Source organism: Rhododendron vialii, chromosome 7a, assembly GCF_030253575.1.
Source record: "Rhododendron vialii isolate Sample 1 chromosome 7a, ASM3025357v1".
Taxonomy (NCBI): Eukaryota; Viridiplantae; Streptophyta; class Magnoliopsida; order Ericales; family Ericaceae; genus Rhododendron; species Rhododendron vialii.
The window spans coordinates 1,943,085-1,969,642 of record NC_080563.1 but is presented as its reverse complement, the minus strand read 5'-3'; the positions used below and the strand labels follow the sequence as shown (position 1 = coordinate 1,969,642).

At 37.7% G+C, this 26,558-nt stretch overlaps 3 protein-coding genes across 4 annotated transcripts; all 3 read left to right on the top strand.

Moving 5' to 3' along the window:
* Positions 1–959: 959 nt before the first annotated feature.
* Positions 960–5,487, top strand: LOC131333300 (uncharacterized). The gene is made up of 6 exons (XM_058367758.1): positions 960–1,334; positions 2,564–2,723; positions 3,366–3,553; positions 4,304–4,427; positions 4,831–4,961; positions 5,124–5,487. The coding sequence occupies exons 1-6, from the start codon at positions 1,113–1,115 to the stop codon at positions 5,253–5,255; spliced, it is 957 nt and encodes a 318-aa protein (XP_058223741.1). The 5' UTR covers positions 960–1,112; the 3' UTR covers positions 5,256–5,487.
* A 3,479-nt stretch (positions 5,488–8,966) lies between these two features.
* On the top strand, positions 8,967–25,164 carry LOC131333297 (NAD-dependent malic enzyme 59 kDa isoform, mitochondrial). Of its 2 annotated transcripts, none has more exons than XM_058367754.1 (19): positions 8,967–9,471; positions 10,226–10,322; positions 11,751–11,869; positions 11,992–12,159; positions 12,699–12,827; positions 13,320–13,380; positions 13,697–13,800; positions 13,886–13,969; positions 14,083–14,189; positions 14,312–14,405; positions 14,751–14,864; positions 15,045–15,110; positions 15,721–15,793; positions 15,885–15,971; positions 16,157–16,211; positions 16,290–16,361; positions 17,245–17,307; positions 17,726–17,840; positions 24,869–25,164. In XM_058367754.1, exons 1-19 carry the CDS (start codon positions 9,343–9,345, stop codon positions 24,938–24,940), a joined length of 1,809 nt encoding a protein of 602 aa, XP_058223737.1. In that variant the 5' UTR covers positions 8,967–9,342; the 3' UTR covers positions 24,941–25,164. The 2 variants fall into 2 exon arrangements, with proteins under 2 accessions (XP_058223737.1, XP_058223736.1); XM_058367753.1 differs by lacking the exon at positions 24,869–25,164 and adding an exon at positions 18,263–18,550.
* Positions 19,446–22,871, top strand: LOC131333301 ((+)-neomenthol dehydrogenase-like). The gene is made up of 5 exons (XM_058367759.1): positions 19,446–19,575; positions 19,684–19,930; positions 20,600–20,683; positions 20,993–21,175; positions 22,157–22,871. The coding sequence occupies exons 1-5, from the start codon at positions 19,538–19,540 to the stop codon at positions 22,538–22,540; spliced, it is 936 nt and encodes a 311-aa protein (XP_058223742.1). The 5' UTR covers positions 19,446–19,537; the 3' UTR covers positions 22,541–22,871.
* Positions 25,165–26,558: the final 1,394 nt, after the last annotated feature.

Sequence of the window (26,558 nt, the reverse complement as noted above, 5' to 3'; positions counted from 1 at the left end):
TTCGTTTCACATTTAATCACGTTACCTTGCTTTTTTCATCATTGATACAAGCTACAGTATCTTCCTTTTTTTGAAATTTTTGGTTACTATTTCTCGATAATTGAATGTCCGAACCAGTTTATGCGTATCTCAAATTTGAAGCCATGAGACTTCTATGTCCCAAGAGTGTTTTTTTTTTTTTTTTTTTTTTGTGGTCCTTGAAATTAAGGACCGCAATGTTTGATAACTTTTACGACATTTAATTTACTTAAAATTTTCTCAAATCGGGAAAAAAAAAAACAAAAAAAGAGGCAGTTACTCAGTTGAAAGAATAAAAAACAAGACGTGTACGAAAGTAAATAAAAACCTAAACTTGAAGGAGCCCAGTTGGTCCTTAAAATGACACTGACAAACGTAGGTTTTTAGCCTTTCAGAAAAAAGTTATGTTTTTAGGATTGCTGTGATAAAATGAAAATGCTATTGCACCAATTTAGTGTTATTTTAGCAAAATTTCAAAGCGAGATAATCAGGTTGAACTCATCTCATGTTTTATGCGAAATAAATGACTTAGATGATTCGATAAATATGGTAAATAATTACTATTAAATTGAAAATGACATTATAAAAATGTACATTAAATAAAAAACAAAAGCAAAAATAAATTTGGTAGTGTTTGGTTGGGAGTTTAGTTTAGTTTAGTTTTGGTAGTGGGTAGAGAGGAAATAGAGTAATGATTGAAGATAGAGGTAATGATTGGAGAGAGATAGAGAGAGATGCGAAAGTAATAATTGGAGAAATAGGGTAATGATTGGAGAAAGAAGTAGGATTATGATTGAAAACAAAACTAAAACTAAAACTAAGTTAAGAACCGAACAAAGCCGTAACAAAGCCCTAACTTTTGGACTTTGACATGAAGTGGACTTTCTTTCTTTCTTTTTTTACTAATAAAAATGTCAATGATATAAAACTCGAAGTACCTTACCAGAGAGTGCCGTAACAATTACATTAGGCCAACCCTTCATCGTGGACATCGGGGACTTCCTTCGGATCTAAAAATTCGAAGAAAAACTGGACAGCGGGTACCATTTCCAACCGCAACCTGAATCATTCCTTGAGAGAGAAGAGAGACGAACATGAAGAGAGTGTTAGTGGTTGGAGGCACAGGTTACTTAGGCCAGCATCTACTGCAAGGCCTTTCAGAGATCCAAGAATCAACCCATTACGATCTTGCTTTCACATACCACACCAACCCTCCTCCTCAGCCGTTGCTCGACGCCATCCCCCAAGCGCTAGCTTTCCACCTCGATTTACGGACCGGAAATGGGTTCGACGTTATCTCTCAAGCATTTGGCCAGGTCTGATTCCAAACATTGTACCCTGCTCATATTTGGTTAGTGGGTGTCTATTTTTAGCGTTTATATGCTGAGTTTTGTCTTTGAGAAGTCTTTAGATGTTCTTCTTGTTCTTTGGGAAAGTGGATTTGGTTTAGTTTATGTGTTCGTTATCTTGATTTTCTTGGTCTTTTTGAATTCTGAGTAATTTTTAATTTTTATTTTTATAACCGGATGTCTGGGCGAGCTTGAGCGCACCTTGACTAATTCTGTGATCCCGAAGTTAATAACTGGGCAAACCCTCCTGTCGCCCTAAGTTTTGTAATGTTTGACATTCGTGGGATTCAAACATATGACCTCATAGAGGGCAAACACTTATTAGCTTTCTCATGTCTACTTGGCCAAATCCCTTGTGGTTAATTCCGGGTAATTGTTAACTTTCTGATGAAGTCCTTAACAGAAATTTTTAGGGAGCTGAAACGTAGTTACTTATGTAGCTCTATTTTTAGTACCATGGTGTGGGATTCTGTGTTGTTCAAGATAAGTGCATACTGCACAGGATTCTAGCAAATGGCAGTACTCTTTTGCAATTATTGTGAAATTGTGATTGGTCCATCTACGCTCATGACCTGTACGTTCAGTTGGGAGTGCAAATAGTGCGTTTGCTTCTGTTAATTATCAAAAATTTACCTTTGTATATAACATATATTTAACTCTTGGAAGGTGGTTTCAAACTCTCAATACTTCGTTCATTCACAATGATTTAGTGTTGATTTCCTGTGTAATACTATGATCCTAGTTGGTTGCAGGCACGACTCTTTGGTGTTGGAAAACATGCCAATTTGTGTTGTATGTAATGATTTTAGGTGAAGCACCTTCTCGAACTGCAATTCAGTCATAGAAGGAACTGTTTGGATGTATCAGGACTTTTGAGTTGCCTAACTTGCCTTACAATCGTATTTTCATCCTACAGTATATAATGTACTCTTGGACGCTTGGATGTTTGTTTGGCTAACAGAAGCCCTCCTTTCCATTCAAGCAGAATGATCCTTAGATTCTGTCAATTTGTAGTTGAGTCGCTTTAGATTAGTTATGTATTTCCATTCACGAAATGTTGATTCAGTTAGTAAGTGGTACAAAATCATGGTCTCAGAATTAGACTGAAACCGCCAAACCATTATAAGCATGGGTTTTGCAGTTTGTCATGCTACGGAATCATGTCTTACCATGCTCTACATGTGAACTTTTTACAGCCTCACGTGGTGGTCAATTGTGCTGCACTATCCGTTCCTCGTACCTGTGAAATGGACCCTACAGCTGCCATGTCTATTAACGTGCCCTCTGCCCTTGTAAAATGGTTATCAAGCTTTAAAGAGAGCAATACACTTCTGATTCATCTATCAACTGATCAAGGTACACTGGAACTGTTATCTTTGTACATCTGCATGTAACATGGATAAAGGGGTTACAAGCCTTGATTTTTGCAGATTCAGGTGGTTTGGCTTGTGGTAATTTGGGATAGGGTTGACCAAAATCAAATTTATTCGGAGACTAATCTTTAGGTTTATGACAGTGTCAATGATTCAGTTAACCAGAAAGAATAGGTGCTACATTAGGCCGTTGCCCACCAGTAATAAATTATGTATAGGGTGAACGAATTGAGATGTTTATTATAGTCTAATTCCTATGATCTTCAGTTCCCAATTATCTAAATGAAAATTTCCATACCAAAATTTCACTATTTTATTAGATAAAGAGGCAAAATCTTAAGTCTCTAGCACTTTCTGGTCTTAATTAACCTCCTAGATGGACTGAATGTTTGTGGGTTAGCCCTGTTCTTGGTTTACCCATGTTCCTGGTTGAAGATTGTTTTTTAGTACAGTGATAACATGTCGATAAGATACACATTTCATTCCTCTTTGGTGTGAAGCTAAACTGAACACTGTCATGACATTGCTGTCTATATTGGAAACTGTTTATTTCATTTTGTTTTTTGACGTTATGTTCCATTTATTCTTGGCGGTAAACCGAGCCTGATGGAACTCCGCTTGCCAGTCTATGAAGGGGTAAAGTCCTTCTACAAGGAAGACGATGAAACTGCTCCTGTGAACTTCTATGGGAGATCTAAAGTGGCAGCAGAGCAATTCATTTCTAAAGACTGCTTGAACTTTGCTATTTTGAGAAGCAGTATCATCTTTGGGCCACAGACCATTTCCCCTGTTCCAAAATCCCTTCCAATTCAGGTGCATATGCACATGGGCACTCCTTGTTTTATACTTAATGCAAATTCACCGGTAAATAAATCCTACCAGCTGACTTAGGAAATTGACTGAACTCAGTAAAATTGCAAAAGAAAAAAAAAGGGCAGAAAATGAAGGTTTCTAGTAATTGAATCATTTTGCTTCAACTAAAACCAAGCTGGATCTTCTCTCTAATGAAAAGGTTGCCAGTTGCCACCTAGATTATTTTCATGAAATCTACTATGTTCATTGCTACTGCTCGAGTTGTAGATGTTGAAATTCAGTTATTAATGTGCTTGCTTAGTCAGCATGGCCCACCGTAGTCAAATCATTATTACCTGCAAGACAATATAGGACGTCTTAACTTTGGTTCATTAGCTGATCAACTTTTTGAAAGTAAAAACACATGGTATGAGAACCATGCAATGAAGCAGGAACTTATTTGTTTTTTCCCGATAAAAAAGGAACTTATTTGTTTCCTTATTGGGGCTGGGTTTAGTAAGCTGTGATGGTCATAATCACTTTATTTTGAGTATGAATTGTATGATCAAAAAGGAATCTGAAGTCAGCAGTAAATCTGGGAACATAAAGATTTTACTAATGCTCCATATTTTGTTTTCTAAAGTTTCCATTCTTTCTTTTATGATGCAATAAGCCTCTCATCTGAAGATGATTTTGTTTTGGGTACTTAAATATTTTACCAATGACTGCCTTTATAAATTGGATTCAGTGCATGTTTACTGAATGATGCAGTGGATGGATAGTGTACTCTCGAAAGGAGATAAAATGGAGTTCTTTCATGACGAGTTTCGTTGCCCTGTGTTTGTCAAGGATGTTGTGACTGTCATACTGTTACTGTCAAACACATGGATCTCAGGTTTGACATTTCTAATATCCATAATGATTCTGGTATACATGCATGTTGATTTGCAGAAAACTTCATTACAAACCCCTTACCCCCATTTGTTTGGATGGTTTTATAGTGAAGGGATATATGATCCAAGGGATGTGTAATTCCACCGGACTAATGGTACTAAATATTAACACATCCCCATGGTATTGTAAATGCCAAATTTGGGGGGATTACATATCTAATGCATGCTTAATCAGGACTATAAGATGTTTTTTAGCCAAACCTAGATATGCAGCCCCTTGTATCGGTCAAACAAACAAACATTCCCTGAAGGTTTTAAAACTAGAAGGCATATTATTGAACAAGAAGGTATGGTCCTCTTAAGACTTTGAATACTCAAAACTTCTTTTCCTTTCTGTTGTCTCAGAGGGTAAGCAAATGCAGTTGCTCTTAAACATTGGTGGACCAGACAGGTTGTCCCGTGCTCAGATGGCTGAAGCTGTGGCACAATTCAGAGGATACAATAGCTCACTAATCAAACCAGTGTCTGCAGCATCAGTATGTTTGTCTATCAGATTAATGGATTTTACTTTCCACAGTGCAAAAATTATTGTCTTGCTGTATTTCTCTTACCTCGTTCATGGTTAGTTGTTTCCTGTTCATTTTTATATTCTTAAATTTCTGGTTGCCACCTTGGATGGCCATCACCCAAAAATGTAGGTTGATCGCGGTGTCAAGTCTCCAGCTGACATATCCATGGATATCTCCAAACTGATCCAAACACTAGGAATTTCTCCTATTTCGTTCAAAGACGGTGTCAGATTGACGCTTGCAGCTGAAGCTGGTTCTTGATGGTTAAAAACTGTGTACGTCTTGTATATGGTTTCTTCATTCTTTGATTTATGATCCTACTGTGACTGTGGTGTGCTTATTCACTCACCCTTACGATTATACATGTGATACAAGTTCTGAAACATTATCTTGATACATATGGAGTTGAGGGACGGTGCCTCCGGCAAATGGGTTGTCTGTGATGGGACTAGTTATTGCATTTAGAGCCTAATATGATCATACGGTACTGCAAGTCTGTAAGGCTGTGTTTGGATCCTATATATGCCTAATACTGGAAGAAAATCACTTTCTCAATTAAGTACAGAACTTGCGTGCTGCTGCTCAAATCCAAAGCCAATTTAGGTTGAGCTAATACAGCACTTTGTCTTAATTTGGCTAATGAAATATGACTATTTCTCTTCTTGCTTTCCTTTTCTCTTTCAAGGTATATAAGAGAGAGAGTGTCTTGGCAACATAAGAGAGAGAGAGAGAGAGAGTCCAGCCCAAAACACATTCACACATGCCCACCACTAGATGCTTTTGTTGGAAAAATGGCATTTGGTTCCACTAGAATCAATTCCATTTAGGGTGGTTTTATAGGCATTGTGCACCAACACCGTTCATGCTATGGAGCCTGCCCTTTTTTAGTGAATTTTAACCTCATAGGAACAGAATCATTCCACTTCCTGGATTTGATGGCCTTGAGTTGTCACTTTTTAACTTTTTTTTTTTTTTTTTTGACATTTCTTCAACAGCGAATCAGTGGTCATATCATGTTGATACTCTCAAAAATCGAAATCCATCCATTAGGTCAGGACCATCTGGTGAAGTTGTTGCGCTCTCTCTCAAAAAAAAAATTAAAAAAATCGTTTGACTAGCGGAAAAGTGCTTGTATCCATATCGCCACAAAGTTCCTTTAAATCTGAAAAAGAAGGCGGACGTTAACCAAGTTCTAACAATTTAGCATAAGCATATTCCTCTTTTGGTACTTATAAAGGAGATGATTGGATTCGGTCGCTCACCATCTAACCATATTATACTTATAAGTAGCGGTTTTTATTGCCGCGTTTTGGACACGGGAAATATCTTTTTCAAACTCACCCTATGAACATCTAGCGAAGCATACGAATATAGAGGAATTTTCAAGTGAGGGATCCCTCATTTTGTTAAAATGAGGGACTTTCATTTCCCGATCAAATTTTGAAAATCCGAACCGTTCAATGTGTGCAGAACGTAATTTTAAGGGTTCCCGCGAGAAATCAGCAAAAAAAATGACCGGGAAGGGCGTCATTCGAGCAGTTTTTTTTGAACCGTTCAATGAAAACTGCTCGGATGAAGCCCTTCCCTGTCATTTTTTTTGCTGATTTCTCACGAGGACCCTTAAAATCACGTTATGATCACTTTGAGCGGCTCGGATCATCGAAATTCAATCGGGAAGGGGAGTCCCGCATTTTAATAAAATGAGGAATCCCTCACTGAAACCTAACTCTACGAATATATGCTTCACTCCATTGTAGTTCTATTATTGTAGCAGAATAGCCGATATACTTGACCCAGAATGCTGGATTCCAATTATAGGGCTGGCTTCTATTTTATGCTTGAGTTTTGATGCCCTTTGTCGTTGGACCATGATTCAAAGGTGATTAAAAAAAAAATTATAATGGCCAATGATTTTCACAATCTCTTGGCAATCTTGTACAAGATTTTAATATGAATTCCGGAAGGGGAGTGATTTTACCGCTCTTTTTTTTGTTAATGGCATTTCCCTTTGTGTCTTTATTAGATGACTAGTGCATGCCCGTGCCTGAAGGCACGGCGCAACGTATCTAAAGGCACGTTGCTAGTGCATGCTTGAAGGCACGACTCCACGATCAGCACACTACAAATAAATACTGGATATTGAACGCAATATATTAACCCCTGTCCAAGAGTAGGAGTATAAGAACCAACATTTAAAATTTAAACATACCAACCAATGCTCTACATTAACTAAATCAGTAGGGGATGAAAAATAATAATGGAAACTTTTTTTGGTATTGGTTTTGGCCTTTTGGTTTAATTTATAAAAATGAGAGAGCAATAAGAGTAGGGGACGAAAATTATCATCCTTCTAATTTAGTGTTTTTGATTTATGCAGCCTTATACCTGAGAAAAAGAAGATGATGAAACACTCAGTTATGAACTATTGTTCACACATTGCATGCGTTTACACATTTTCCAACTTAAATGGATGGCCAATAGCCATTACCTGCTTCCCAAGATTTTCCAAAACACATACAATTGAATACCTTGTTGGCTGCTACAGATTGAATACAATTGAATACCTGCTTACTATAAAAACCAATTCCATACCTGATTACACATACAATTGAATACCTGCTTACTATAAAAACCAATTCACTGCTACAGATTCACCGAGCATGTGTTGGGCATTCCATCAAATAACTCATTGGCTACATAAAAAAGGTAGCGAGTGCATGAGAAGGAAGGAAGATAGAGATGGGAACCACTGGTTTAAACAGAGCAGTATCAATGATTTTGAAGTGACAGCATGGCCATCGTTTACTTCGTTGGATCACACCCAACCCATTTCTACTGCCTGCGTGGAGAGAGAGAGAGAGAGAGAGAGAGAGAGAGAGAGAGAGAGAGAGAGAGAGAGAGAGAGAGAGAGAGAGAGAGAGAGAGAGAATTTTATTTAAAATTCCTCCCTCCCTCACTAAAATGCCACTGAAATGTAATGTATTTACCAAAATGTCATGTTGTAAGATCCAACGACTGTAATATATTAAAAACTCAATCTAACGGCTAAAAATGTGTTCTTGTTTGTATGTGTACATAAATTTTAAAATATTCCCTTAAGATACCGTTCTGTTTTATAATATAGATTTGTTTTATGAGAGAAGATGAGTGACATTAACAAAAAGGAGAGTGGCAAAATCGATTCCCATTCCGAAAATCTAAAAAGTGAAAGTTCAAAACTTTATGAATACTTTGACTATATATTAGTAATTGGCGTTTTGAATATTAAACTCGGATAAAAGTAAAAGTCATGAAAGAATATGGTAATGACCTTCTAATCAATAAACTCAATAAAAATAACAAGACACGAGAATATATTTAACACCCCTAAACCAAATCAAGTATGGTTGGATTTGCAAGCTAACCCAAAATGATTAATGGAGTACTTTTTTATTTTTTCATTTTAGGGGAGCGGGTGGGTGCTGTGCAGGGGGTGCACCCATCCGATCTGTACGTTTGGTAATTCAATCGTCCAGATTTTATCTCGACAATGAACGGCTCAGATGCTACACGACGGAGATGAAATATAGACCGTTGAATCGCTGAATGAACGTCTCGGATGATGCATAACATTATAATTCAACTTCTTCTCTCTGCCCCCATTTTGAGGGAAGTGATTTTCACACAACCAAAATTGTTACCGCAATCCCAACACTCTATGGGAGTGCAAAAATCAATATGCTTTTCGCACTCTGCACCCGGGTTAACAATTATTTGGGGAGTGCGAAATCACTCCCAAAATAATTTCGCACTCCCCAAATAATTCAAGTCCACAAGAAAGAAAGGGAAAAATACCATACCTGACCCTACCGACCTAATACGGGTCGTCAAAGTGGCCAGTTCCAACTCGGTAGGCTTCTTGACACGACCGGTTCTATTAATAATTCACCTAACTATTTAATTCCCCCCTCCTTGCCCGCCTTTCATCGGGCAGCTCATTCACCACTCGATAGTCGATAGTCGCACTCCACTACATTCCCACCCTCCCCGTAAAATCTCGGGCAGCTCAGCGTTATTCCTCCGCGTCTCTCTCTCTCTCTCTAGCTCTCAGTAACTCAGTTGCAGCTTCTTCTTCAACAGCTGCTTCAACTTTCCACGACAGCGTTAAACAGTCGAACGAATAGTCCAATACATAATCTAACCTTTATAAATACTTGAATGGGACTACGACCATTTCCTTTCAACCGAAAGATTCACTGACCAAAAAAAACAATGGCCTTGTGTTGACACAAGTCACTGCCCTGATCTCGAGTCCTGATCTTCAGTTGCCTCTTCTGGTTCGGTGATTTGAGTTTTTTTAGGGCCCGGAATGTGGAGGCTCGCTCGATCCGCGGCGTCGAACCTCCGCCGTGCGCGGCGGTTCTCCACGTGCATCCCTGGTCCGTGTATTGTCCACAAGCGAGGCGCCGATATCCTTCATGATCCGTGGTTCAACAAGGTCGACCTTTTGTCGCTCTTTTCTAGTTCAAAGCTTCGATCATAGTATATAACTTTAGATATTTGTACTTGTCTTGTTTATTAAGAGCATCTCCAGCCCTTGACTAACGCTAATCTAACTCTAATCGAAGAGAAAATATGAGTAAAAGCTTCATTAATCGCATAATTGTATTTGAGTAAAACTGTCAAAGCTTCATGAATGGCATAATGATGTACGAAATCTTGTCAAATTTCTGCTACGTGATGGTTAAGTTTAGAGCTGAGTTGCCTATCAAAAAAAAAGGTTTAGAGCTTGATGAGCTGAGTTGCCTATCACATTTCTGCTACGTGATGGTTATGTTGATGCTTGATGAGATTACAGAATTTTTACTAGTTAAAGTGACGGTAATCTATTTCTGTTTATGTGTAACATGCTCGATGGTTTGTTGAGCGGATGGAGCTCTAAAGGCATTTCAATTTTAGTTAGTTTCGATTGTAACTGTATTTTTTTTTTTTCCTTTTATTGATGGATTCAAGTTGCCTATACGGTTTTAAGTTTGAGCATAATGTTAGTGCAGAAATCCAAATTGTGCAGGAGTTTTTTCCCAGTTGTCTACGGTAAAAAGTATTGGTCTTTTAGAAACTGAATAGTGTCACTTATGATGAGTATGTGAGGAGAGATAAATAGAGGAAAAAACTAGTGAATGACTCAAACGATGAGGTGAATAATGTTTTCTTATTTTGCTTTTGTTGTTTCTGTCGGTTTCGAAAAGCAGGATACTGGTTTCCCTTTGACAGAAAGAGATCGTCTTGGGCTCCGCGGTCTCCTCCCTCCTCGTGTGATATCATTTGAGCAGCAATATGTCCGTTTCAGTAAGTTTGATGTCCATTATACTTTCCTATTGGGACTGCACAAGTGAAATATGTCATTTTGTTAATCTTCATATTTTCCTAGTCATCGTATGCTTATCTTATTGGAACTAAAGCAATAAGTTTTTACCAGACGTGCGTTTAACTCTTTACCTAATAATAGAATAATCTACACTCTACACTCAGAATACATAATGTCTGAATGAATAAATATATTTTTCCTAAATGCAAGTTAAAAAATGTGGTTTGACAACTCTACCAAGTTTGTTATGGTGTAGGTGGGCTCCTAAGATATTGTGCTTTCTTTATTGATATTAACCTTCTTGGAAATTCTTCGAAGCACCAATAGCAGTCAGGAACCAGGGTTCTATAATGTCAGTGAGGTTGGTGATGGAGGAGAGGGAAAAGGATGAGAAAACATAGCCTCTGCTTGTAAATTGAAGAGACAGGGCATTAATTTTCTCTGTTTATTGATTGTTGAAAAGAAAAACATGAAATCTATGTGTGTGTGTGTGTGACGAATGTGTAAGCACAAGGACATTTGGATTAATGTTGTAGACTTGTAGTTATGACTTATAACATGTCTTCCTGTGCACCCTTGCATGGTCATATACCTATGAAATAGGCAATAAGAAGTAGAAGGTTTCTTTACATACACACATCTTCCAGCATTTTCTTCAATGACTGCTCCTGAACAATAATTTTGGGTGATGCTTTTAGTTGCAGATTGTTGTGATGAATGTTAAGAAATCTTGTGATGGATATATTCCCCGAAGTATTCTGACTATTTCCCTAGAAAACCTTCTCTAGGTAATCAAAACCATGATCTTGGCGCCCCCAACTTGTCAAATTATAAGATGATGAGCAATGTTGCTCGAGTTAAAGTTAGATAAATTATCTTGCGGAGGAAAAATAGCAGCATGAAAATTGCAATTCAAAGTAGAAGGCAAATTATTGACCCTACTGCAAATATTCTGCAGTGCTTTATGGTTTTTGTTGTGTGTCCTACCTTTAAGTTGCCATTCTTATTTATGTCGGCTGTCAGGTAGTTGCCCTTGCCATTGAATCCTGGTGTGCAAAGAAGACGTCATGATTAGATTGATTTCCGTAGTTCGGGAAAATAGGTAGATGAATGAATTTGAGTGACCTTGCAATTTGAGTTTGTTATTGTGGAGTTACTAAGTACATTGTTTCACTGGAAAATCATAATCCTTGCATACGAGACAGTGGAATTATCTATGTTCTGTTGCTGTCCCCCAACCCACACCCCCCAAGAAGTACCAAACCGGAAACATTACCTGGCGCCGGTTGGCCTTTTGATGACATCTATCCTACTCATTGTGCCTTTCCCCCCGCCTAATCTACATGTTTGTGTAATTGATTTTGTTTCTCAAATTACTGGCCTTGATGTTTCGTTGTTTGCATTGTCAGTGGAGTCATATCACTCACTTGAGAAGAATACTCAAGGACAACCAGATGGTTTTGTGTCCTTGGCAAAATGGAGGATCTTGAATCGACTGCATGACAGAAATGAGACGTTGTACTATCGAGTAAGTTTGGTGGAAATTTGTCATCTGTTTGCAGTAGGTTATTTGAAGATTTACTTATAATCTCTCTACCTAGAGAATCTAAATACAATTGAAATGCAATTATATTTTTTTTCTCTCGCCAGGTCCTGATTGATAATATCGAAGATTTTGCTCCTATAATATACACTCCAACAGTTGGACTGGTATGTCAAAACTATTCAGGGTTGTTTAGACGCCCACGCGGAATGTACTTTAGTGCAAAAGATAAAGGAGAGATGATGTCCATGATTTACAACTGGCCTGCTCATCAGGTATTGCAGAAATCTTCAATGTTTTCATGATCAGTTTTGTTCTCGTTCTGCTTTTCACGTACTAGATGCAAATACAACGACAAAGCTTTGCACTTGTGTTTCTTCAATAGTTGTTTCTTTTCAAGTCATGTCGTCAAGCAGTAAAGCTCACAGAAAGTTGTAAATTGTACCAATTATACAAAAGTCAATTATGATGTGATATTGTATATAGAGTCATGTGCTTATGCAGGTTAGATTTCACATATTATAGCCAGCTTCCACTTGACTTTATACCTGCAAGGCTAAAACAAACTTACATGCGAGCAGGGGAATCTTGAGCTTTTACTGTTGTTACAGTGTATTACAAGCTTGTTAATTTGTCAATCTGCATTAAAGTATGCTACTGTTGATTGGTCTTTATATGCTTTACATTCTTTAGCGTGAGTTTTGTTGATATCAATAACTCAGTGCATTGAAGCTTAAAGGTTAGCTACATTAAACCGGTCAACTTCAGCACTGATTGAAACTTAAAAGTGACGATGCTCAATTTGCAATTGCAGGTTGACATGATTGTCCTGACAGATGGCAGTCGTATTCTTGGTCTAGGAGATCTTGGAGTCCAGGGAATTGGAATACCCATTGGAAAACTTGATATGTATGTTGCTGCTGCTGGTATCAACCCACAGAGAGTATGCTCCATTTATCTCTCTTTCTTATGTACAGGTTCATATGTCATAGCAAATAGACTTGTATAATATAATTGACTGGGTTAATAGTGTGTGTCAATGTATGCATGCCTCTGCAATCTGGCAGCACACATTCACATTTGTTGCTTGAATAACATGAGGATGCTTTCCATGCTTGATGTGGACCATGGCATATGGTTCTTGGCTGTATCATGCATGGAGAAGGTTACCTCTACTTGCTTATATGTTGGTTATTTTATATGTGTGTTTTTTTGCTTAGCAAACATACGGGCTATGTATCATCAGGTAAGTGCGTATTATACTTGTGAACATCAGTTTATATGAGGTAGGAGGATTGATGGGTAAAGAGAGTAATATCTCGTTCACCAGATTGCAGATACATATTATGTAATATATCTACTTTGGTACGTTAATTCTTCTTCTTTCACCTATGCTTTCTTTTATACCCATCTAACTAGTGTTCTTCTGTGACAGATACTTCCAGTTATGCTTGATGTTGGTACAAACAATCAGAAGCTTCTTGAAGATCGTCTTTGTGAGTGGAAATGCTTAACTTGGTGCTGTTTCTTTTCTGCTCAATGTTGTTCTTTTTAGCATTGAGGTCTTCTATAATTTCAAAACCAGCTTTTCCTCATTATTCCATGCTTCATAACTGGTTACAGTTTTGTATGTTTTGGCTGCACATGTGCATTAACGCTTATCCCTTTTGACGTTAAATTCTGCGCATATATCATATTTCGTTCTCAATAGTGTACCCTTTAAGCTACCTGAGTGGACAAATGCTCATGAAACTATTTTTGTTTGCAGCAAATTTCACAAGGATTTATTTTCACATAATGTTAGTTTGGCAGATTTAGGTCTGCGTGAACCTCGGTTGGAAGGAGAGGAGTATCTATCAATTGTTGATGAATTTATGGAGGCAGTTCATACTCGTTGGCCCAAGGCTATTGTGCAGGTCTATTTCTTTCAGGAATATGACACCTAGTTTTATTTACAACCAAGATCACACTGATAAATTTATGTTTGGCGAATATTCTCAGTTTGAGGATTTCCAAATGAAGTGGGCTTTTGAAACATTGCAACGGTATCGAAAAAGGTTTTGCATGTTCAATGATGACATACAGGTGAGTACTTGGTGCTTTATCTGCTATTCTTCATAAGTATAGTGAGAAGTATAATAAGAAACAAAGTGCTATACGACAGTGAGATTTATGTCACTTGTTGTCATGCTGTATAGGGAACTGCTGGTGTTGCACTGGCAGGACTGCTTGGAACTGTAAGGACACAAGGCTGGCCATTGGCCGACTTTGCAAACCAAAAGATAGTTGTAGTTGGAGCAGGAAGGTAGTGAGGAAGTTCAACCTGTAATAAACAATTCTCCTGGTTTATGTGTTTTCTTCATGATTTTAGGTGGTTGGTAATGGCAGCTGTGAGATGCATCTTCTGATTCGTTTTCTGGATTTCAGTGCAGGGCTTGGCGTCCTTAACATGGCTGTACAGGCTGTAAAAAGAATGGCAGGAGCAGATGCAAATCCTCAGTTTTTCCTTCTTGACAAAGATGTGTGGTGCTACACTTTACTTTGTGCCAGTTATTGTTCATAATGTCAATCTCTATAGCTTGTTTTATGTATTACTTGGTACTTATGACTTAATCATACTGTCTTGGAGATTTTTTTACAATGTTACTGACTTACAATGACATGGATCTTTACATCTCTCAACAAAGTAAAGTAATAAACTATGCAACTGCATCTAACTAAATGAGATGTGGAAAGAACTGCATTGGAACAATAAGAACAATTCATAATATGCCAGATTGAAACTTATCATTTCAGTCGCTTTTTTCAGAAAGTCATTCACTTGAGTTATGCTTTATTCTTATTCTAGAATATTGGTGTAATGCAGGGTCTCATCACAAACGCAAGGAAGGTTATTGATCCAGCAGCCGCACCATTTGCCAAAGCTCCTGCAGAGATTGAGGAATTGGGACTTATGGAGGGAGCTAACCTCATTGAAGTGGTAAATTTAACAGCGGTGTTGTTTAGTCTGTTAGTACAAGGCTGCTATAAGTTGATGTTATGTGGAAAAGATAGCTTTTGCCATTTAGCTTGCTTCTTATACTCATGTATGTTATTTCACAAAATTGTATGTACTTCCATTATCAAGACAAACCAATAATCAGGAATCAATTTTGTTCAGGTTAAGAAGGTCAAGCCTCATGTGCTTCTTGGTTTGTCTGGAGTTGGTGGTGTCTTCAATGAGGAGGTGGGCAAGCCCTTCAGTTTGCTTTGTCATTTTTTCGTATTACATTCTTACTTTCCTGACCTGTTATTGAAGAGAGAAAAAGATACTTGGATTCGATGTGAGCGATTTGCTTTCCGAGCTGTTGCTTTGTCCGTAAGTCTAATATTTAAATGAAGCATAATAAACTAGAGAAGTTCGCTTAAATTTGTTTGGAAAGGCATGTTGGTTTGGTTTGTTGTGTACTAATTGGTTAGTCGATGATAATGGCAATAGTTGGATAAAAAAGTTTACAAGTCATTCCTCATCTGTGTATGCCTGACAACAATCATTTTCTTTCTCTTGTTACAAGACTAGCCCTCCCTGTTGAACAACCGTTTTACTGCTCTACTCTTCATCTGTTTCCTCCTAATTTCCTCATCCTCTCTTGCCAAAGAGCTCACCTGTGGCTACCTGTGTCTTTTTAAACCCATTCTCTCTTAGTGCCTAGTGGTAAGACACCAAGCACAACAAAGGCAGAGTGTTATCCAGTTTTTGCTGTATACTGTATATCATTGCGTTTTTTGAACTTGGTTAAGTGTACTATATCTTCTATTATAACAGTCCTTATCTCTATTGTGCACATTTACATTAGGTGCTCAAAGCCATGCGAGAATCAGATTCTACTAAACCTGCCATTTTTGCTATGTCAAATCCCACAATGAATGGTTTGTTTCTACAAGACCTCTGAGTTCCGTATTTAGATATGGAACTTCCCATTTTCTTTTGAACGTCATCTCTCTATGTGACTTCGAACAGCTGAATGCACTGCTGTTGATGCTTTCAAGCATGCTGGAGAAAATATAGTTTTTGCAAGTGGTAGCCCGTTCAAAAATGTTGACCTTGGTATGGTTTCTGTCTCTACCTGGTAACTTGTGGTGGAGGTTGTTTTTGGCACATCAATGATTAACCGGTCTAACTCGGCTCTCTCATTATGTAGCGAATGCAACCAAACACTCTATGTACCTGTCTTCCTTGGTGTATGTATATCCAATTATTCTTGCATTCACAATTGGTATACTTCTTGACAGGGAATGGAAAAATAGGCCATGTAAATCAAGCAAATAACATGTATCTGTTTCCTGGGTTAGTGCTAATTTTCACATCGCTGATAGTGTGTCTAATTTTGTCACAACTATCTGAAACTTTTTCTTGTTGATTCAGGATTGGGTTGGGAGCTCTTCTCTCAGGTGCTCGTTTGATTTCAGATGGAATGTTGCAAGCAGCGTCTGAATGGTATATATTAAACATTCAACCACTTAAATTTGTTCTAACATAGCTAATTACACTCATTTCAGAGAGTGATACCACTAAATTGCTATTGTTCCATAATAGCCACAGGCGACTGGCTCCTGGAGATGCTCACACACCATGTGCATAAACTATGTTTTGAACTCCAAAATTTGGATTGTTGTGTAATTTCTTTATTCTGGTTTTCGGACCTTCACCTTGTAATTGTTTTGACACTGTGCTAAAGTGGTGGTAGATTGTCTCACGCTTATTTCGATTTTACGAACACTGTGCTAAAGTGGTTGTAGACCGTCTCATGCAAATCTGATCATACGATGTGAGAGACCAAAGGGCCTCCATTTGGTGGGAAATGAAAATTAGGATTGCGAGAAGGAAAAGGATATGAAACAACACAAATAAAAAGCTTTGGACATATACAACATTCTGTGCATGTCCATTCTGAAATCCTCTCTTGACACAATTCTATTTTGTCAAGTATCCCATTATTGTGCAATCTGCAGGGTAAGGAAGGCCTTTATTGCTAAATGCTGTAACATATGATCTTGTTGGCTTTTATTGGTTACATTCTATGCTCAATAACTTGACAATGAGTAAGTGAATGCAGCCCTTGTTTAGGATAGTGCTATCCTTGGTGGAATAACAGGGTATGTGTGCACACACGCAGCATATACAAGTACTACTCTCTGGATGATCTTACCGCCCCTTCTCTAAGTTATTGGTCTTGTGGCTTGTGTAGTTATTGGCTTATTGCTGAATTAATTAAATAAAATTTATGTTTTCTCTACTTCTTAATGGAAAAAGGAAAAGAGTTTTGGATGTTTTTGCCCCCTCTGCAGCCAGTATTGGTAATGTTTTTTCCCCTCTGCAGCCTTGCTTCATATATGACAGACGAAGAAATCCAGAGGGGTGTTCTGTATCCACCTATTGGGAGGTGGTGTTCTTATCCTTTGGTTATTTTTCCTTATATTTAACACTTGAATTATTTGATGGAGTCAATTAGACACTAGCTCATATATCTGTATACACCTAAACGTATGTAAACCTCCGAACCTTTTCCAATTATCGTGACTGTACAGGTATGCTAATCAAATTTCTTTCTCATCGTTTTGAAATATCCAGATAAACATCCTACATTTGGGTGTTTCCTTCTAGTGCTATAATCTTGTTTTGTTTCCTAGTTATCGTATATGCGCAACCGGGTCTTGTAAAAGTGAGGGAGACTATAGGATATGGTTTGGCGTTTTACACTTGTTGAAGAAAACTTTCTCCGGCATTTGGGAACTCCAATGAAACAAGAATGATAAAGGTGAAAGAATCTGCGCTAATTGGTTTTTTTCTGTGGCTTGCAGTATTCGAGATATAACAGCCGAGGTTGGAGCTGCTGTTATCCGAGCAGCTGTTGCTGAAGAATTGGCAGAAGGTCATGGTGATATAGGACCCAGAGAGCTCCGGCAGATGTCAAAAGTATGGATAGATTTCAACTTTCTTTCAAGCAAATTGCATCCCTTTTTTTCTTGGTTAAAACCGGCCATGGCATTACATGCAGGAGGACAGTAGATGAGAAAAAGTTGCTTTGATATTTGACAATCACAGTCATTTTGGTTATTGGTTTTCTGTTCTCTATATCCTGGAAATGCAGAAAACTTTTTTCTTCTGAGAAGTTTTGTAGAGACAAACCGCTTCTCATGAAGAAACGGAAAAATACTCCCAAAAGTCCATAAAAATGTTTTTACATTTAGAATAATAAAGGTATTAAATAGATTAGTGTTTTCACAAGTTTAGTTTTTTTCAGGTTTCGAAAAACACGACAAAGAGAATGAGAATAAGACCAGACACCGAGTTTTTTTTCTTATTATTCATCTGTGGTTTGATCACTTTGGATGCAGGAGGCGACGGTGGAACATGTCAAACACAACATGTGGTTTCCTGTCTACAGCCCTCTTGTTCATGAGAAATAGAGTTCATATCGTCTCTCTCTCCGTGAAGGATTTTTTCGCTGCAGACTCTCACCCGATTTTCTGCAGCCATTTATGCATTCGTGGTTAATCACTATGTAAAACTGTAGTACCAGCTCCAGCCTAGATTGGTAAAAGCAAAATAGCGGTACCGTTGTTGTAATGAAGTATTGTAACTGATTTTAGTTCCCAGTATAGTCATTGGATTTTTGAACTTAATCCCTCGTTTTGTTTTCCAGCAACTTTAATTTAATCCCAATAGATGGGAAGTGCTGCCTCTTTAATGAGAACAGCGGTGCTACCCATCGCTCTGTTTTAACGCTCTTCCACCGCAACACTCATTCTAAACGTTCGTCTCGGCAATTAATGGTCCAGATTTTAAAAAACTTTTCTAATGAAGAGGTAAACTCTTCCATATAAGAGTCTATCAAAATCCAGATCATCAAAAATACTTTTGGACGGTAAGATTGAGAGTGATCAAGATAGAGTTATTCACGGAGAATGCCATATATGACTTTTTTTTCCATAAAAACCCCATATTGAAAAAGCTAGAAAAAAGACGCCAAAAAGAGTCACGCCTATGTAGCTTGGAGCTTGCTAGTTTTGCTCCACACATAGAAAATCAATCAAGATAGAGTTATTCACGGAGTCGGAGAACGCCATATATGATTTTTTTTCCACGCTAACCCCATATTGAAGAAGTCTAGAATAAAGACACCAAAAAGAGTCACGTCTTTGTAGCTTGGATCTTGCTAATTTTGCTCTACACATAGAAAATCAATCAAGATAGTTATTCACGGAGCCGCTGTAAATATGCAGTTCATGTAGCCGAGCGATCTCGACCATCCGGATTTACATGAAACTTTTTTCGGCTCCGAAAAAGTTTTATTAACATCTGGACCGTCCAAAATACTCTTGGATGGTCGCGATTCACCATCGTAAACAACTGTTCACGGAATCCTCTGTTAAGAAGATTTTCTCAAATTAATATGGCTGCTGATTTTGTCACTCCCTTTTTATTTAGCGCCACTCTCCTGCAAGTGTATTTTTGGTACAAAAATATGTACTTGTAAAAAAGTGGCGTTAACAAAAAAAAAAAAAAAAAGTGGGAAAATCATTTTCCATCAATATTCATTATTTTAGTCAAACGTGTAAAGGAAAATCGGTAAAACATTCTTCTGCCACGCACACCCCATCCTTTCCGCCATGGCAGAAACTGTCACCAGCACAGCAGCAGCAAACAGGTATACTTGAGTATGAATGCAGCAAAACCTCTCCTTTTCACTCTCTCCCTGGTGCTAGTAACCAGAGAATCTAACAGACACCACCTTTCTGGTTTCTTGTCTGTGTAGGTATGCAGTCGTTACAGGGGCAAACAAGGGAATAGGATTTGAAATCTGTAGGCAATTAGCTTCGAATGGAATCACGGTTGTATTGACAGCCAGAGATGAGAAAAGGGGTACAGAAGCTCTGGAGAAACTCAAAGGGTCTGGACTCACTGATCTTGTGGTGTTTCATCAGCTTGATGTGGCTAACCCATCTAGTATTGCTTCCCTTGCTGATTTTGTCAAGAACCAGTTTGGGAAGCTTGATATCTTGGTATTGTTTTTTTTTTTTTGGTAAATAAACAGGCATTATAATCTTGGTATTGTTGAATCCCAGTTCTCATTTTTTTCCTTTTTACTTTTTATTGATTTTCTGTGTACTTGCTTGACTTAGATGTCTCGTATTTATCTGAAAAGTGATTTTTATTTTTTTGATCCTCAAAAAGTGATTCGATTGATGGGATTTGGTATGGTATTTATGAAATCGCTGATATTGATTAAAAGGTTATTGAGAAGCATATTCTAATATTTCTTATGCAAATGTATTGATTTGAACTCAATGGCATGTCGGGCCTTCTGGCTATTTGCTTTTTCACCATTAAAAAGAAACCCCGAATGAGCTTAAAATTATTATTATTATTTTGAAACAAAAACTAGGTTTTAAAGGCTTTTTCATGAGCTAAATCAAATTCTTTTTTTACAGAAGTGACATGGGGAATACCTAGTTGCTACTCATGGTAGTCTTTTTCTTTTTCTTTCTGTAATTAATATTTATGTGAAGAAATTGAAGCATCCAATGGTTTGATAAGCATATTTGGTTATGTGGATGGAATATATTTCCTTCTAAATGGTGTATAATTCACTTACAATTTCTTCAACATGCATGAGAAAATAAAATTAAAGAACTTTGATTCTTTCATTTAGAGAGCTTGGACTGTGGCAGGTGAACAATGCTGGGATTAGTGGGGTCGTGATGGATTGGGATGCTTTCCATGCTTCAGGGGCTGCTGCTGCTCTTGCTAATCCGGTGAGTCTTACACATTTTCTATTTCCTTTCTGAGTCTCTAACATAAAAGGCATGATGAAGTACGCATTCCCTTCTGACATAGAATTGTCATGAGTAATCGGCACTTAGGGCCATTTGTTTGACAATATAAGCATCGGATTGGACTATATATTTGAGGAGACTACATTTGTTAAAGTCTATACGGAATACTCATCGGAAATATAATCCTTAGTGAATACACTGGGGAGTGGACAGTGTAGTATTATTATTCTTTCACTATAAGTCCCTTTAAAAATACTTGTCCTTACTGAATTGTCTCACTCTATGCAGTCTACCAATTGGAACCAAATAAATTGGAATGAGTTGATGACTCAGACTTACGAGGGGGCGCTGGAATGTTTGGAAACAAACTACTATGGAGCAAAAAGGATGATTGAAGCATTTCTTCCCCTCCTCCAGTTATCGGATTCGCCAAGGATTGTCAATGTTTCTTCTAGCTTGGGAAAGCTAAAGGTACAAGACCTGCCTAACCCTCATCGAAGATTTTGAGATTGAACTTATATACAGGCATTACTAGCTTTCAGTTTTGACTCGAGAAATTGAGCTGTTGGAGTTCATTGCAGAAGATTAACTTCATAATGAGTCTGAATCTCCCACCAAAAGGAATTTTCTCTCATGTTAGACTAGGGTGCTTATATCTTTTGCTAAAACCAGAAGTAGCTATGTTTGGATGACAAGAATCAGAGCGAAGGGATGTTTATCAAATTGCTAGTGTCGGTTATTCAAGCGGCTGGTTTCATGAGGGAACTTATCAGATTTTATGTTATGTGAACTCATCTACTTTTGTAAATGATTAATTTGAAGTAGGTGGGTTTCCAACTTGGACAGGTAATCGATAGTCATTCCGGGTTCCAAATTCTCCAATCCTTTTCAAACGGTAGAATCGTTAAGACCCAAATGAATGATGATAGACTAATTAAAATGAAGTTAGTTTGCATAAACATAAGCAAGATTTGGAAACATCCCATATTTTCTTGCCATAATTGTAAACTTATTGTAGCCTTTCATAGTTAATCTTACTTGTCTCAAATTGCAGTTTCGGAATAAATATACGCAGTGAATTACTGTTAACGATTACATTCTTAGGCATGTGAGACTCCCATGGTTGATGTGGGATTCCATTCCTTATTTAGTCTGGAAAAGTGATTCCCGCTTGAGTAGGAAATTAGGAAGAACTTCTATATTTCAAATTGTTTCAAGCTATGGAATCATAAATACTTGAAATCACGTTCTAAGTCTCTGTCAAAAGATTCCGGCTATCTGATCAATGATAAGAATGTCGGTAAACTCATCAAGATGATGCATAATAAATTTAAAATCGCTTGCATGGCCGTATCCAAAATACGCTGGCAGATATTTTGCTGTCAAAATTTTGAACTTGTTAAAACCAATTGTACATGCCCTTATTTGTTATCTCTCATGTTGCTGTTTCAGTTTATACCAAGCGAACGGGTTCAAGGAGTATTGAATGATGCTGAAACCCTCACCGAAGATACAATACATGAGTTACTAAACGAGTTTCTCCAAGATTTCATGGAGAATTCATTAGAAAGCAAAGGTTGGCCCGCCTTTCACTCTGCTTATAAAGTATCCAAAGCAGCTATGAACGCATACACAAGAATTCTGGCCAAGAAGTATCCAACTTTCCGCATCAACTGTGTATGCCCTGGTTATGTCAAAACCGACATTACCAACAACAGTGGTATTTTTAGCGTAGAAGAAGGTGCTGAACATCCAGTGAGATTAGCCCTGCTTCTTGATGATGGTCCCACTGGCATCTTCTTTGTTCGGAAAGAAGTAGCTTCTTTTGTTGAGTGAGTATTACTACTTCCAATCTCACAGATGAGGGTGGAAGCATATACTGTGATATTCATGTAACCAATGTTATAAACAACTTGAGCCTCGGGGCAATCAAACTATATCGTGAATGTCAGCATGCATGTAAAATAAGTATGTTATGATTTTTAATGTCACACTCTGATGGTTTGCGCTATAAATGGTTTGTAATATTTCACAGATTTTTGTGCCAGTAAACTACGGGCACAGATGGTTTATTAGTTTAGACAGCAGACTACAAAACATTGGATTGGTTCTTGTTCTACCTTTGTATCATTGGAGTAAGATGAGATAGCAATTTGTGGTAATGGAGGAGAGAGAGCTCATCTTCTATCAAGCTAATATGAGGAGGGCAGGGATTGCTGTAATGCTTTTATCTGAGTGCTTTCCTTTCTTGCGCTTTCAGAAAATGACCAAGGCAAGGATTACGTTGGTTCTTGGCATGGTTTGGTTGATCTTGTGAATAAGATGAACTTTTTCTACCACATTTTTAGTCCACTCTTTTGGTTGAAAATCATGGAAAATTTTGTGAGCCTGAACCCTGCACGCGCGCATGCGTTATATGACCTTTTTCCTTCTACTCCCATCTGTAAAAATCTAGACAAAGATGCCAAAGGCAAAAAGACTCACTCCCATGTAGCTTGCTAGTTTTGCTACACTCTGGGAAAATCAATATCTAGAATTTAGTAAAAACCAAACTCTAATAAATCAGATTCACTCTAGATACCCTTTTTTCTGATATGCATCAAGCACCTTAATTTCTAAATAACTAATAATGCTTGTTGCGTGGATTTTTCTTTAAATTTTTTCATAAAAAATTGAGGGTTATCTTTAGTTTCAACGAGAGGAATCAAGAAGCATACATGTAGATCAAAGTTCGAAAAAAATTCAAACTAAAATAACTCTAAATCCACTTACCATGCCTTTCCAAACCTTCTTTCATCTTTTAGCCCTTTCTTTTTAGTTTTGATCACAAATTTTTTTTTTCCGGACTCAGCTCGTCAGGACTTGAAGATTAATCTAAAAAGTTTGACATTTAAATCTTAAAAAATTTCACAATAAAGATGACTCTTAAAGACAGAATTTGGGCCAAACAGGGCCTCTGTTCAATATAAGATGGAGTAACCAATAACCCAAGATTGGCTTATCAAATGCGTGGGACTTAGATGTTTGCTCCCTCAAGGGTCTCACATTCGAAACCTCCCAAGTGCTGTCAATCACTTTGAAATCAATCACTTTGAAATCACTCCATAGAGAGCTTTTTAATTGGGATCCCAATGGTCGGTAGGATTGTTTTCCAAAATTATTCGAGATACGCGTAAATTTGCTCGGACTTGAGTTATGAAAACAAAAATATGGAGTACTAAAGATGGCAAATATTGAGACCAGAACAAGAGGCTAACATTCCTCTGCCACATCCCACCTTTTCCGCCATGGTAGTCACAAGCACAGCAACAAACAGGTACTCTACTGTTTCGGTAGAATTAAGCAACCCTCTCTCCCTTCCTCCCTAGTGCTTGTAACCAGAATTGAAGAAACACCACCTTTCTGGTTTCTTGTTTGTGTAGGTATGCAGTTACAGGGGCAAATAAAGGAATAGGATTTGAAATCTGTAGGCAATTAGCTTCAAATGGAATCACTGTCGAAGCTCTTGAGAAACTCAAAGGGTCTGGACTCACTGATTTTGTGGTGTTTCATCAACTTGATGTGGCTAACCCATCTAGTATTGCTTCCCTTGCTGATTTTGTCAAGACCCAGTTTGGGAAGCTTGGTATTGCTGAAATCCCAGTTCTCAGTTTTTCTTCCTTTTTAAGGTTTCTTCTTTTGTATTTTTTTGGAACACCTAGCCTACTTCATATTCAATTGCAAAAACCCCAAGTGATTCTCCGCGTTTTCGCCATATTTGGAGCTTGTTGCCGAGAGGCCTTTAGCTCAACGGTGTTAGGGGTGCATGTAGATGCGAGGAGAAAAGAGGCAAGGAGTTCAACTTCTTTTTTAAAAGGTGCTAATCTAATTATTCTAACAAAAATGACTTTCGCCGATAAAATAGAAAAAGAAATTAGAGCTTATTGTGCTTAAAGATAAAGTTTACTAGCTAAGTTGAGCAGTTTTCCATTCTTTAGGGTTTACTAGCTAAATGTTTTTACACTTAAAATAATGAAGGTATTAATTAGATTAGTGTTTTCATAAGTTTAGTTTTTTTTTTTTTCTTCAGGTTTTCAAAAAACACGACAAAGAGAATGAGAATAAGACCAGACACAGAGTTTTTCTTGTTATCATTCATCTGTGGCTTTATCACTTTGGATGCAGGAGGAGACGGTGGAACATGTCAAACACAACATATGGTTTCCTGTCTACAGCCCTCTTGTTCATGAGAAATAGAGTTCATATCGTTTCTCTCTCTCTCCGGTGAAGGATTTTTTCGCTGCAGACTCTCACCCGATTTTCTGCAGCCATTTATGCATTCGTGGTTAATCACTATATAAAACTGTAGTACCAGCTCCAGCCTAGATTGGTAAAAGCAAAATAGCGGTACCGTTGTTGTAATGAAGTATTGTACTAACTGATTTTAGTTCCCAGTATAGTCATTGGATTTTTGAACTTAATCCCGCGTTTTGTTTTCCAGCAACTTTAATTTCATCCCAATATATGGGAAGTGCTGCCTCTTTAATGAGAACAGCGGTGCTACCCTGTCACTCTGTTTTACCGCTCCCCCACCGCAACGCTCAATTTGACAATACGTCTCGGCAATCGATAGTCCGGATTTTAAAAAACTTTTCTAAGGAAGAGGTAAACTCTTCCATAGAAGAGTCTTGTAAAATTCAGACCGTCCAAAACACTTTTGGACGGTGATATTGAGAGCGATGTAGGGAGCGGTGAAGTAGAGCCGTGGGATAGACTTTCTGTAATGAGAACTCTTTCAATGAAGAATAATCGTATCTTTTGCTCAAATAATTAAATATAGGGAGAATTGGAGCAAAAATCGAACAAAGGAGAAACATATAATATTTGAATCCTACTTGTTAGAAGCTTTCATCAACTGATCTTAAAATTATCTGGTACAATTGAAATTGAACCTTAACATAGGTTAAAGACCAGAAACCAATATGTGTGACGCAGGTCCACAATTTATATGTTTTGAATACATCGGTAGTTGTATTTATTTGTCGTTTAACTACTGAAAAGGTGTCCAGACAATTTACACAAGCATCAACTACTATTGTTAAGGACCAATTTTTTTTTTTTGATCCGAAGGACCAATTCCATCGGTCAAAATTGTGAAGCAAATCATATTGGCTTCCAATTCAATGCTTTCAACCAGTTGCATGAGATTATTCAAGGACATAAAATAAGACTAAGTTTTTATACAAATCTTATTGTCTACTTTTGTGGTTGAAAATCAAGGCAAAATTTCTAAGCCTTAACCCTCGATGTCTTCGGTTGCGGACGCCAAATATGACTTTTTTTCCCATGCAAACTCCATATTGAAAAAGTTTAGAAAAAAGACACAAAAAAGAGTCACGCTTATGTAGTTTGGAGCCTGCTAGTTTTGCCCCACACATAGAAAATCAATCAAGATAGAGTTATTTACGGAGAACGCCATATATGACTTTTTTTCCATGCTAACCCCATGTTGAAAAAGTCGAGAAAAAAGACACCAAAAAGAGTCACGCCTATGTAGCTTGGAGCCTGCTAGTTTTGCTCCATACATAGAAAATCAATCAAGATAGAGTTATTCACGGAGAATATCATATATGACTTTTTTTCCATACTAACCCCATATTGAAAAAGTCTAGAAAAAAGGCACCAAAAAGAGTCGCGCCTATGTAGCTTGGATCGTGCTAGTTTTGATCCACACATAGAAAACCAATCAAAATAGAGTTATTCATGGAGAACGCCATTTATGACTTTTTTTTCCATGCTAACCCCATATTGAAAAAGTCTAGAAAAAAAACTCCAGAAAGAGTCACGCCTATGTAGTTTTGAGCCTGCTAGTTTT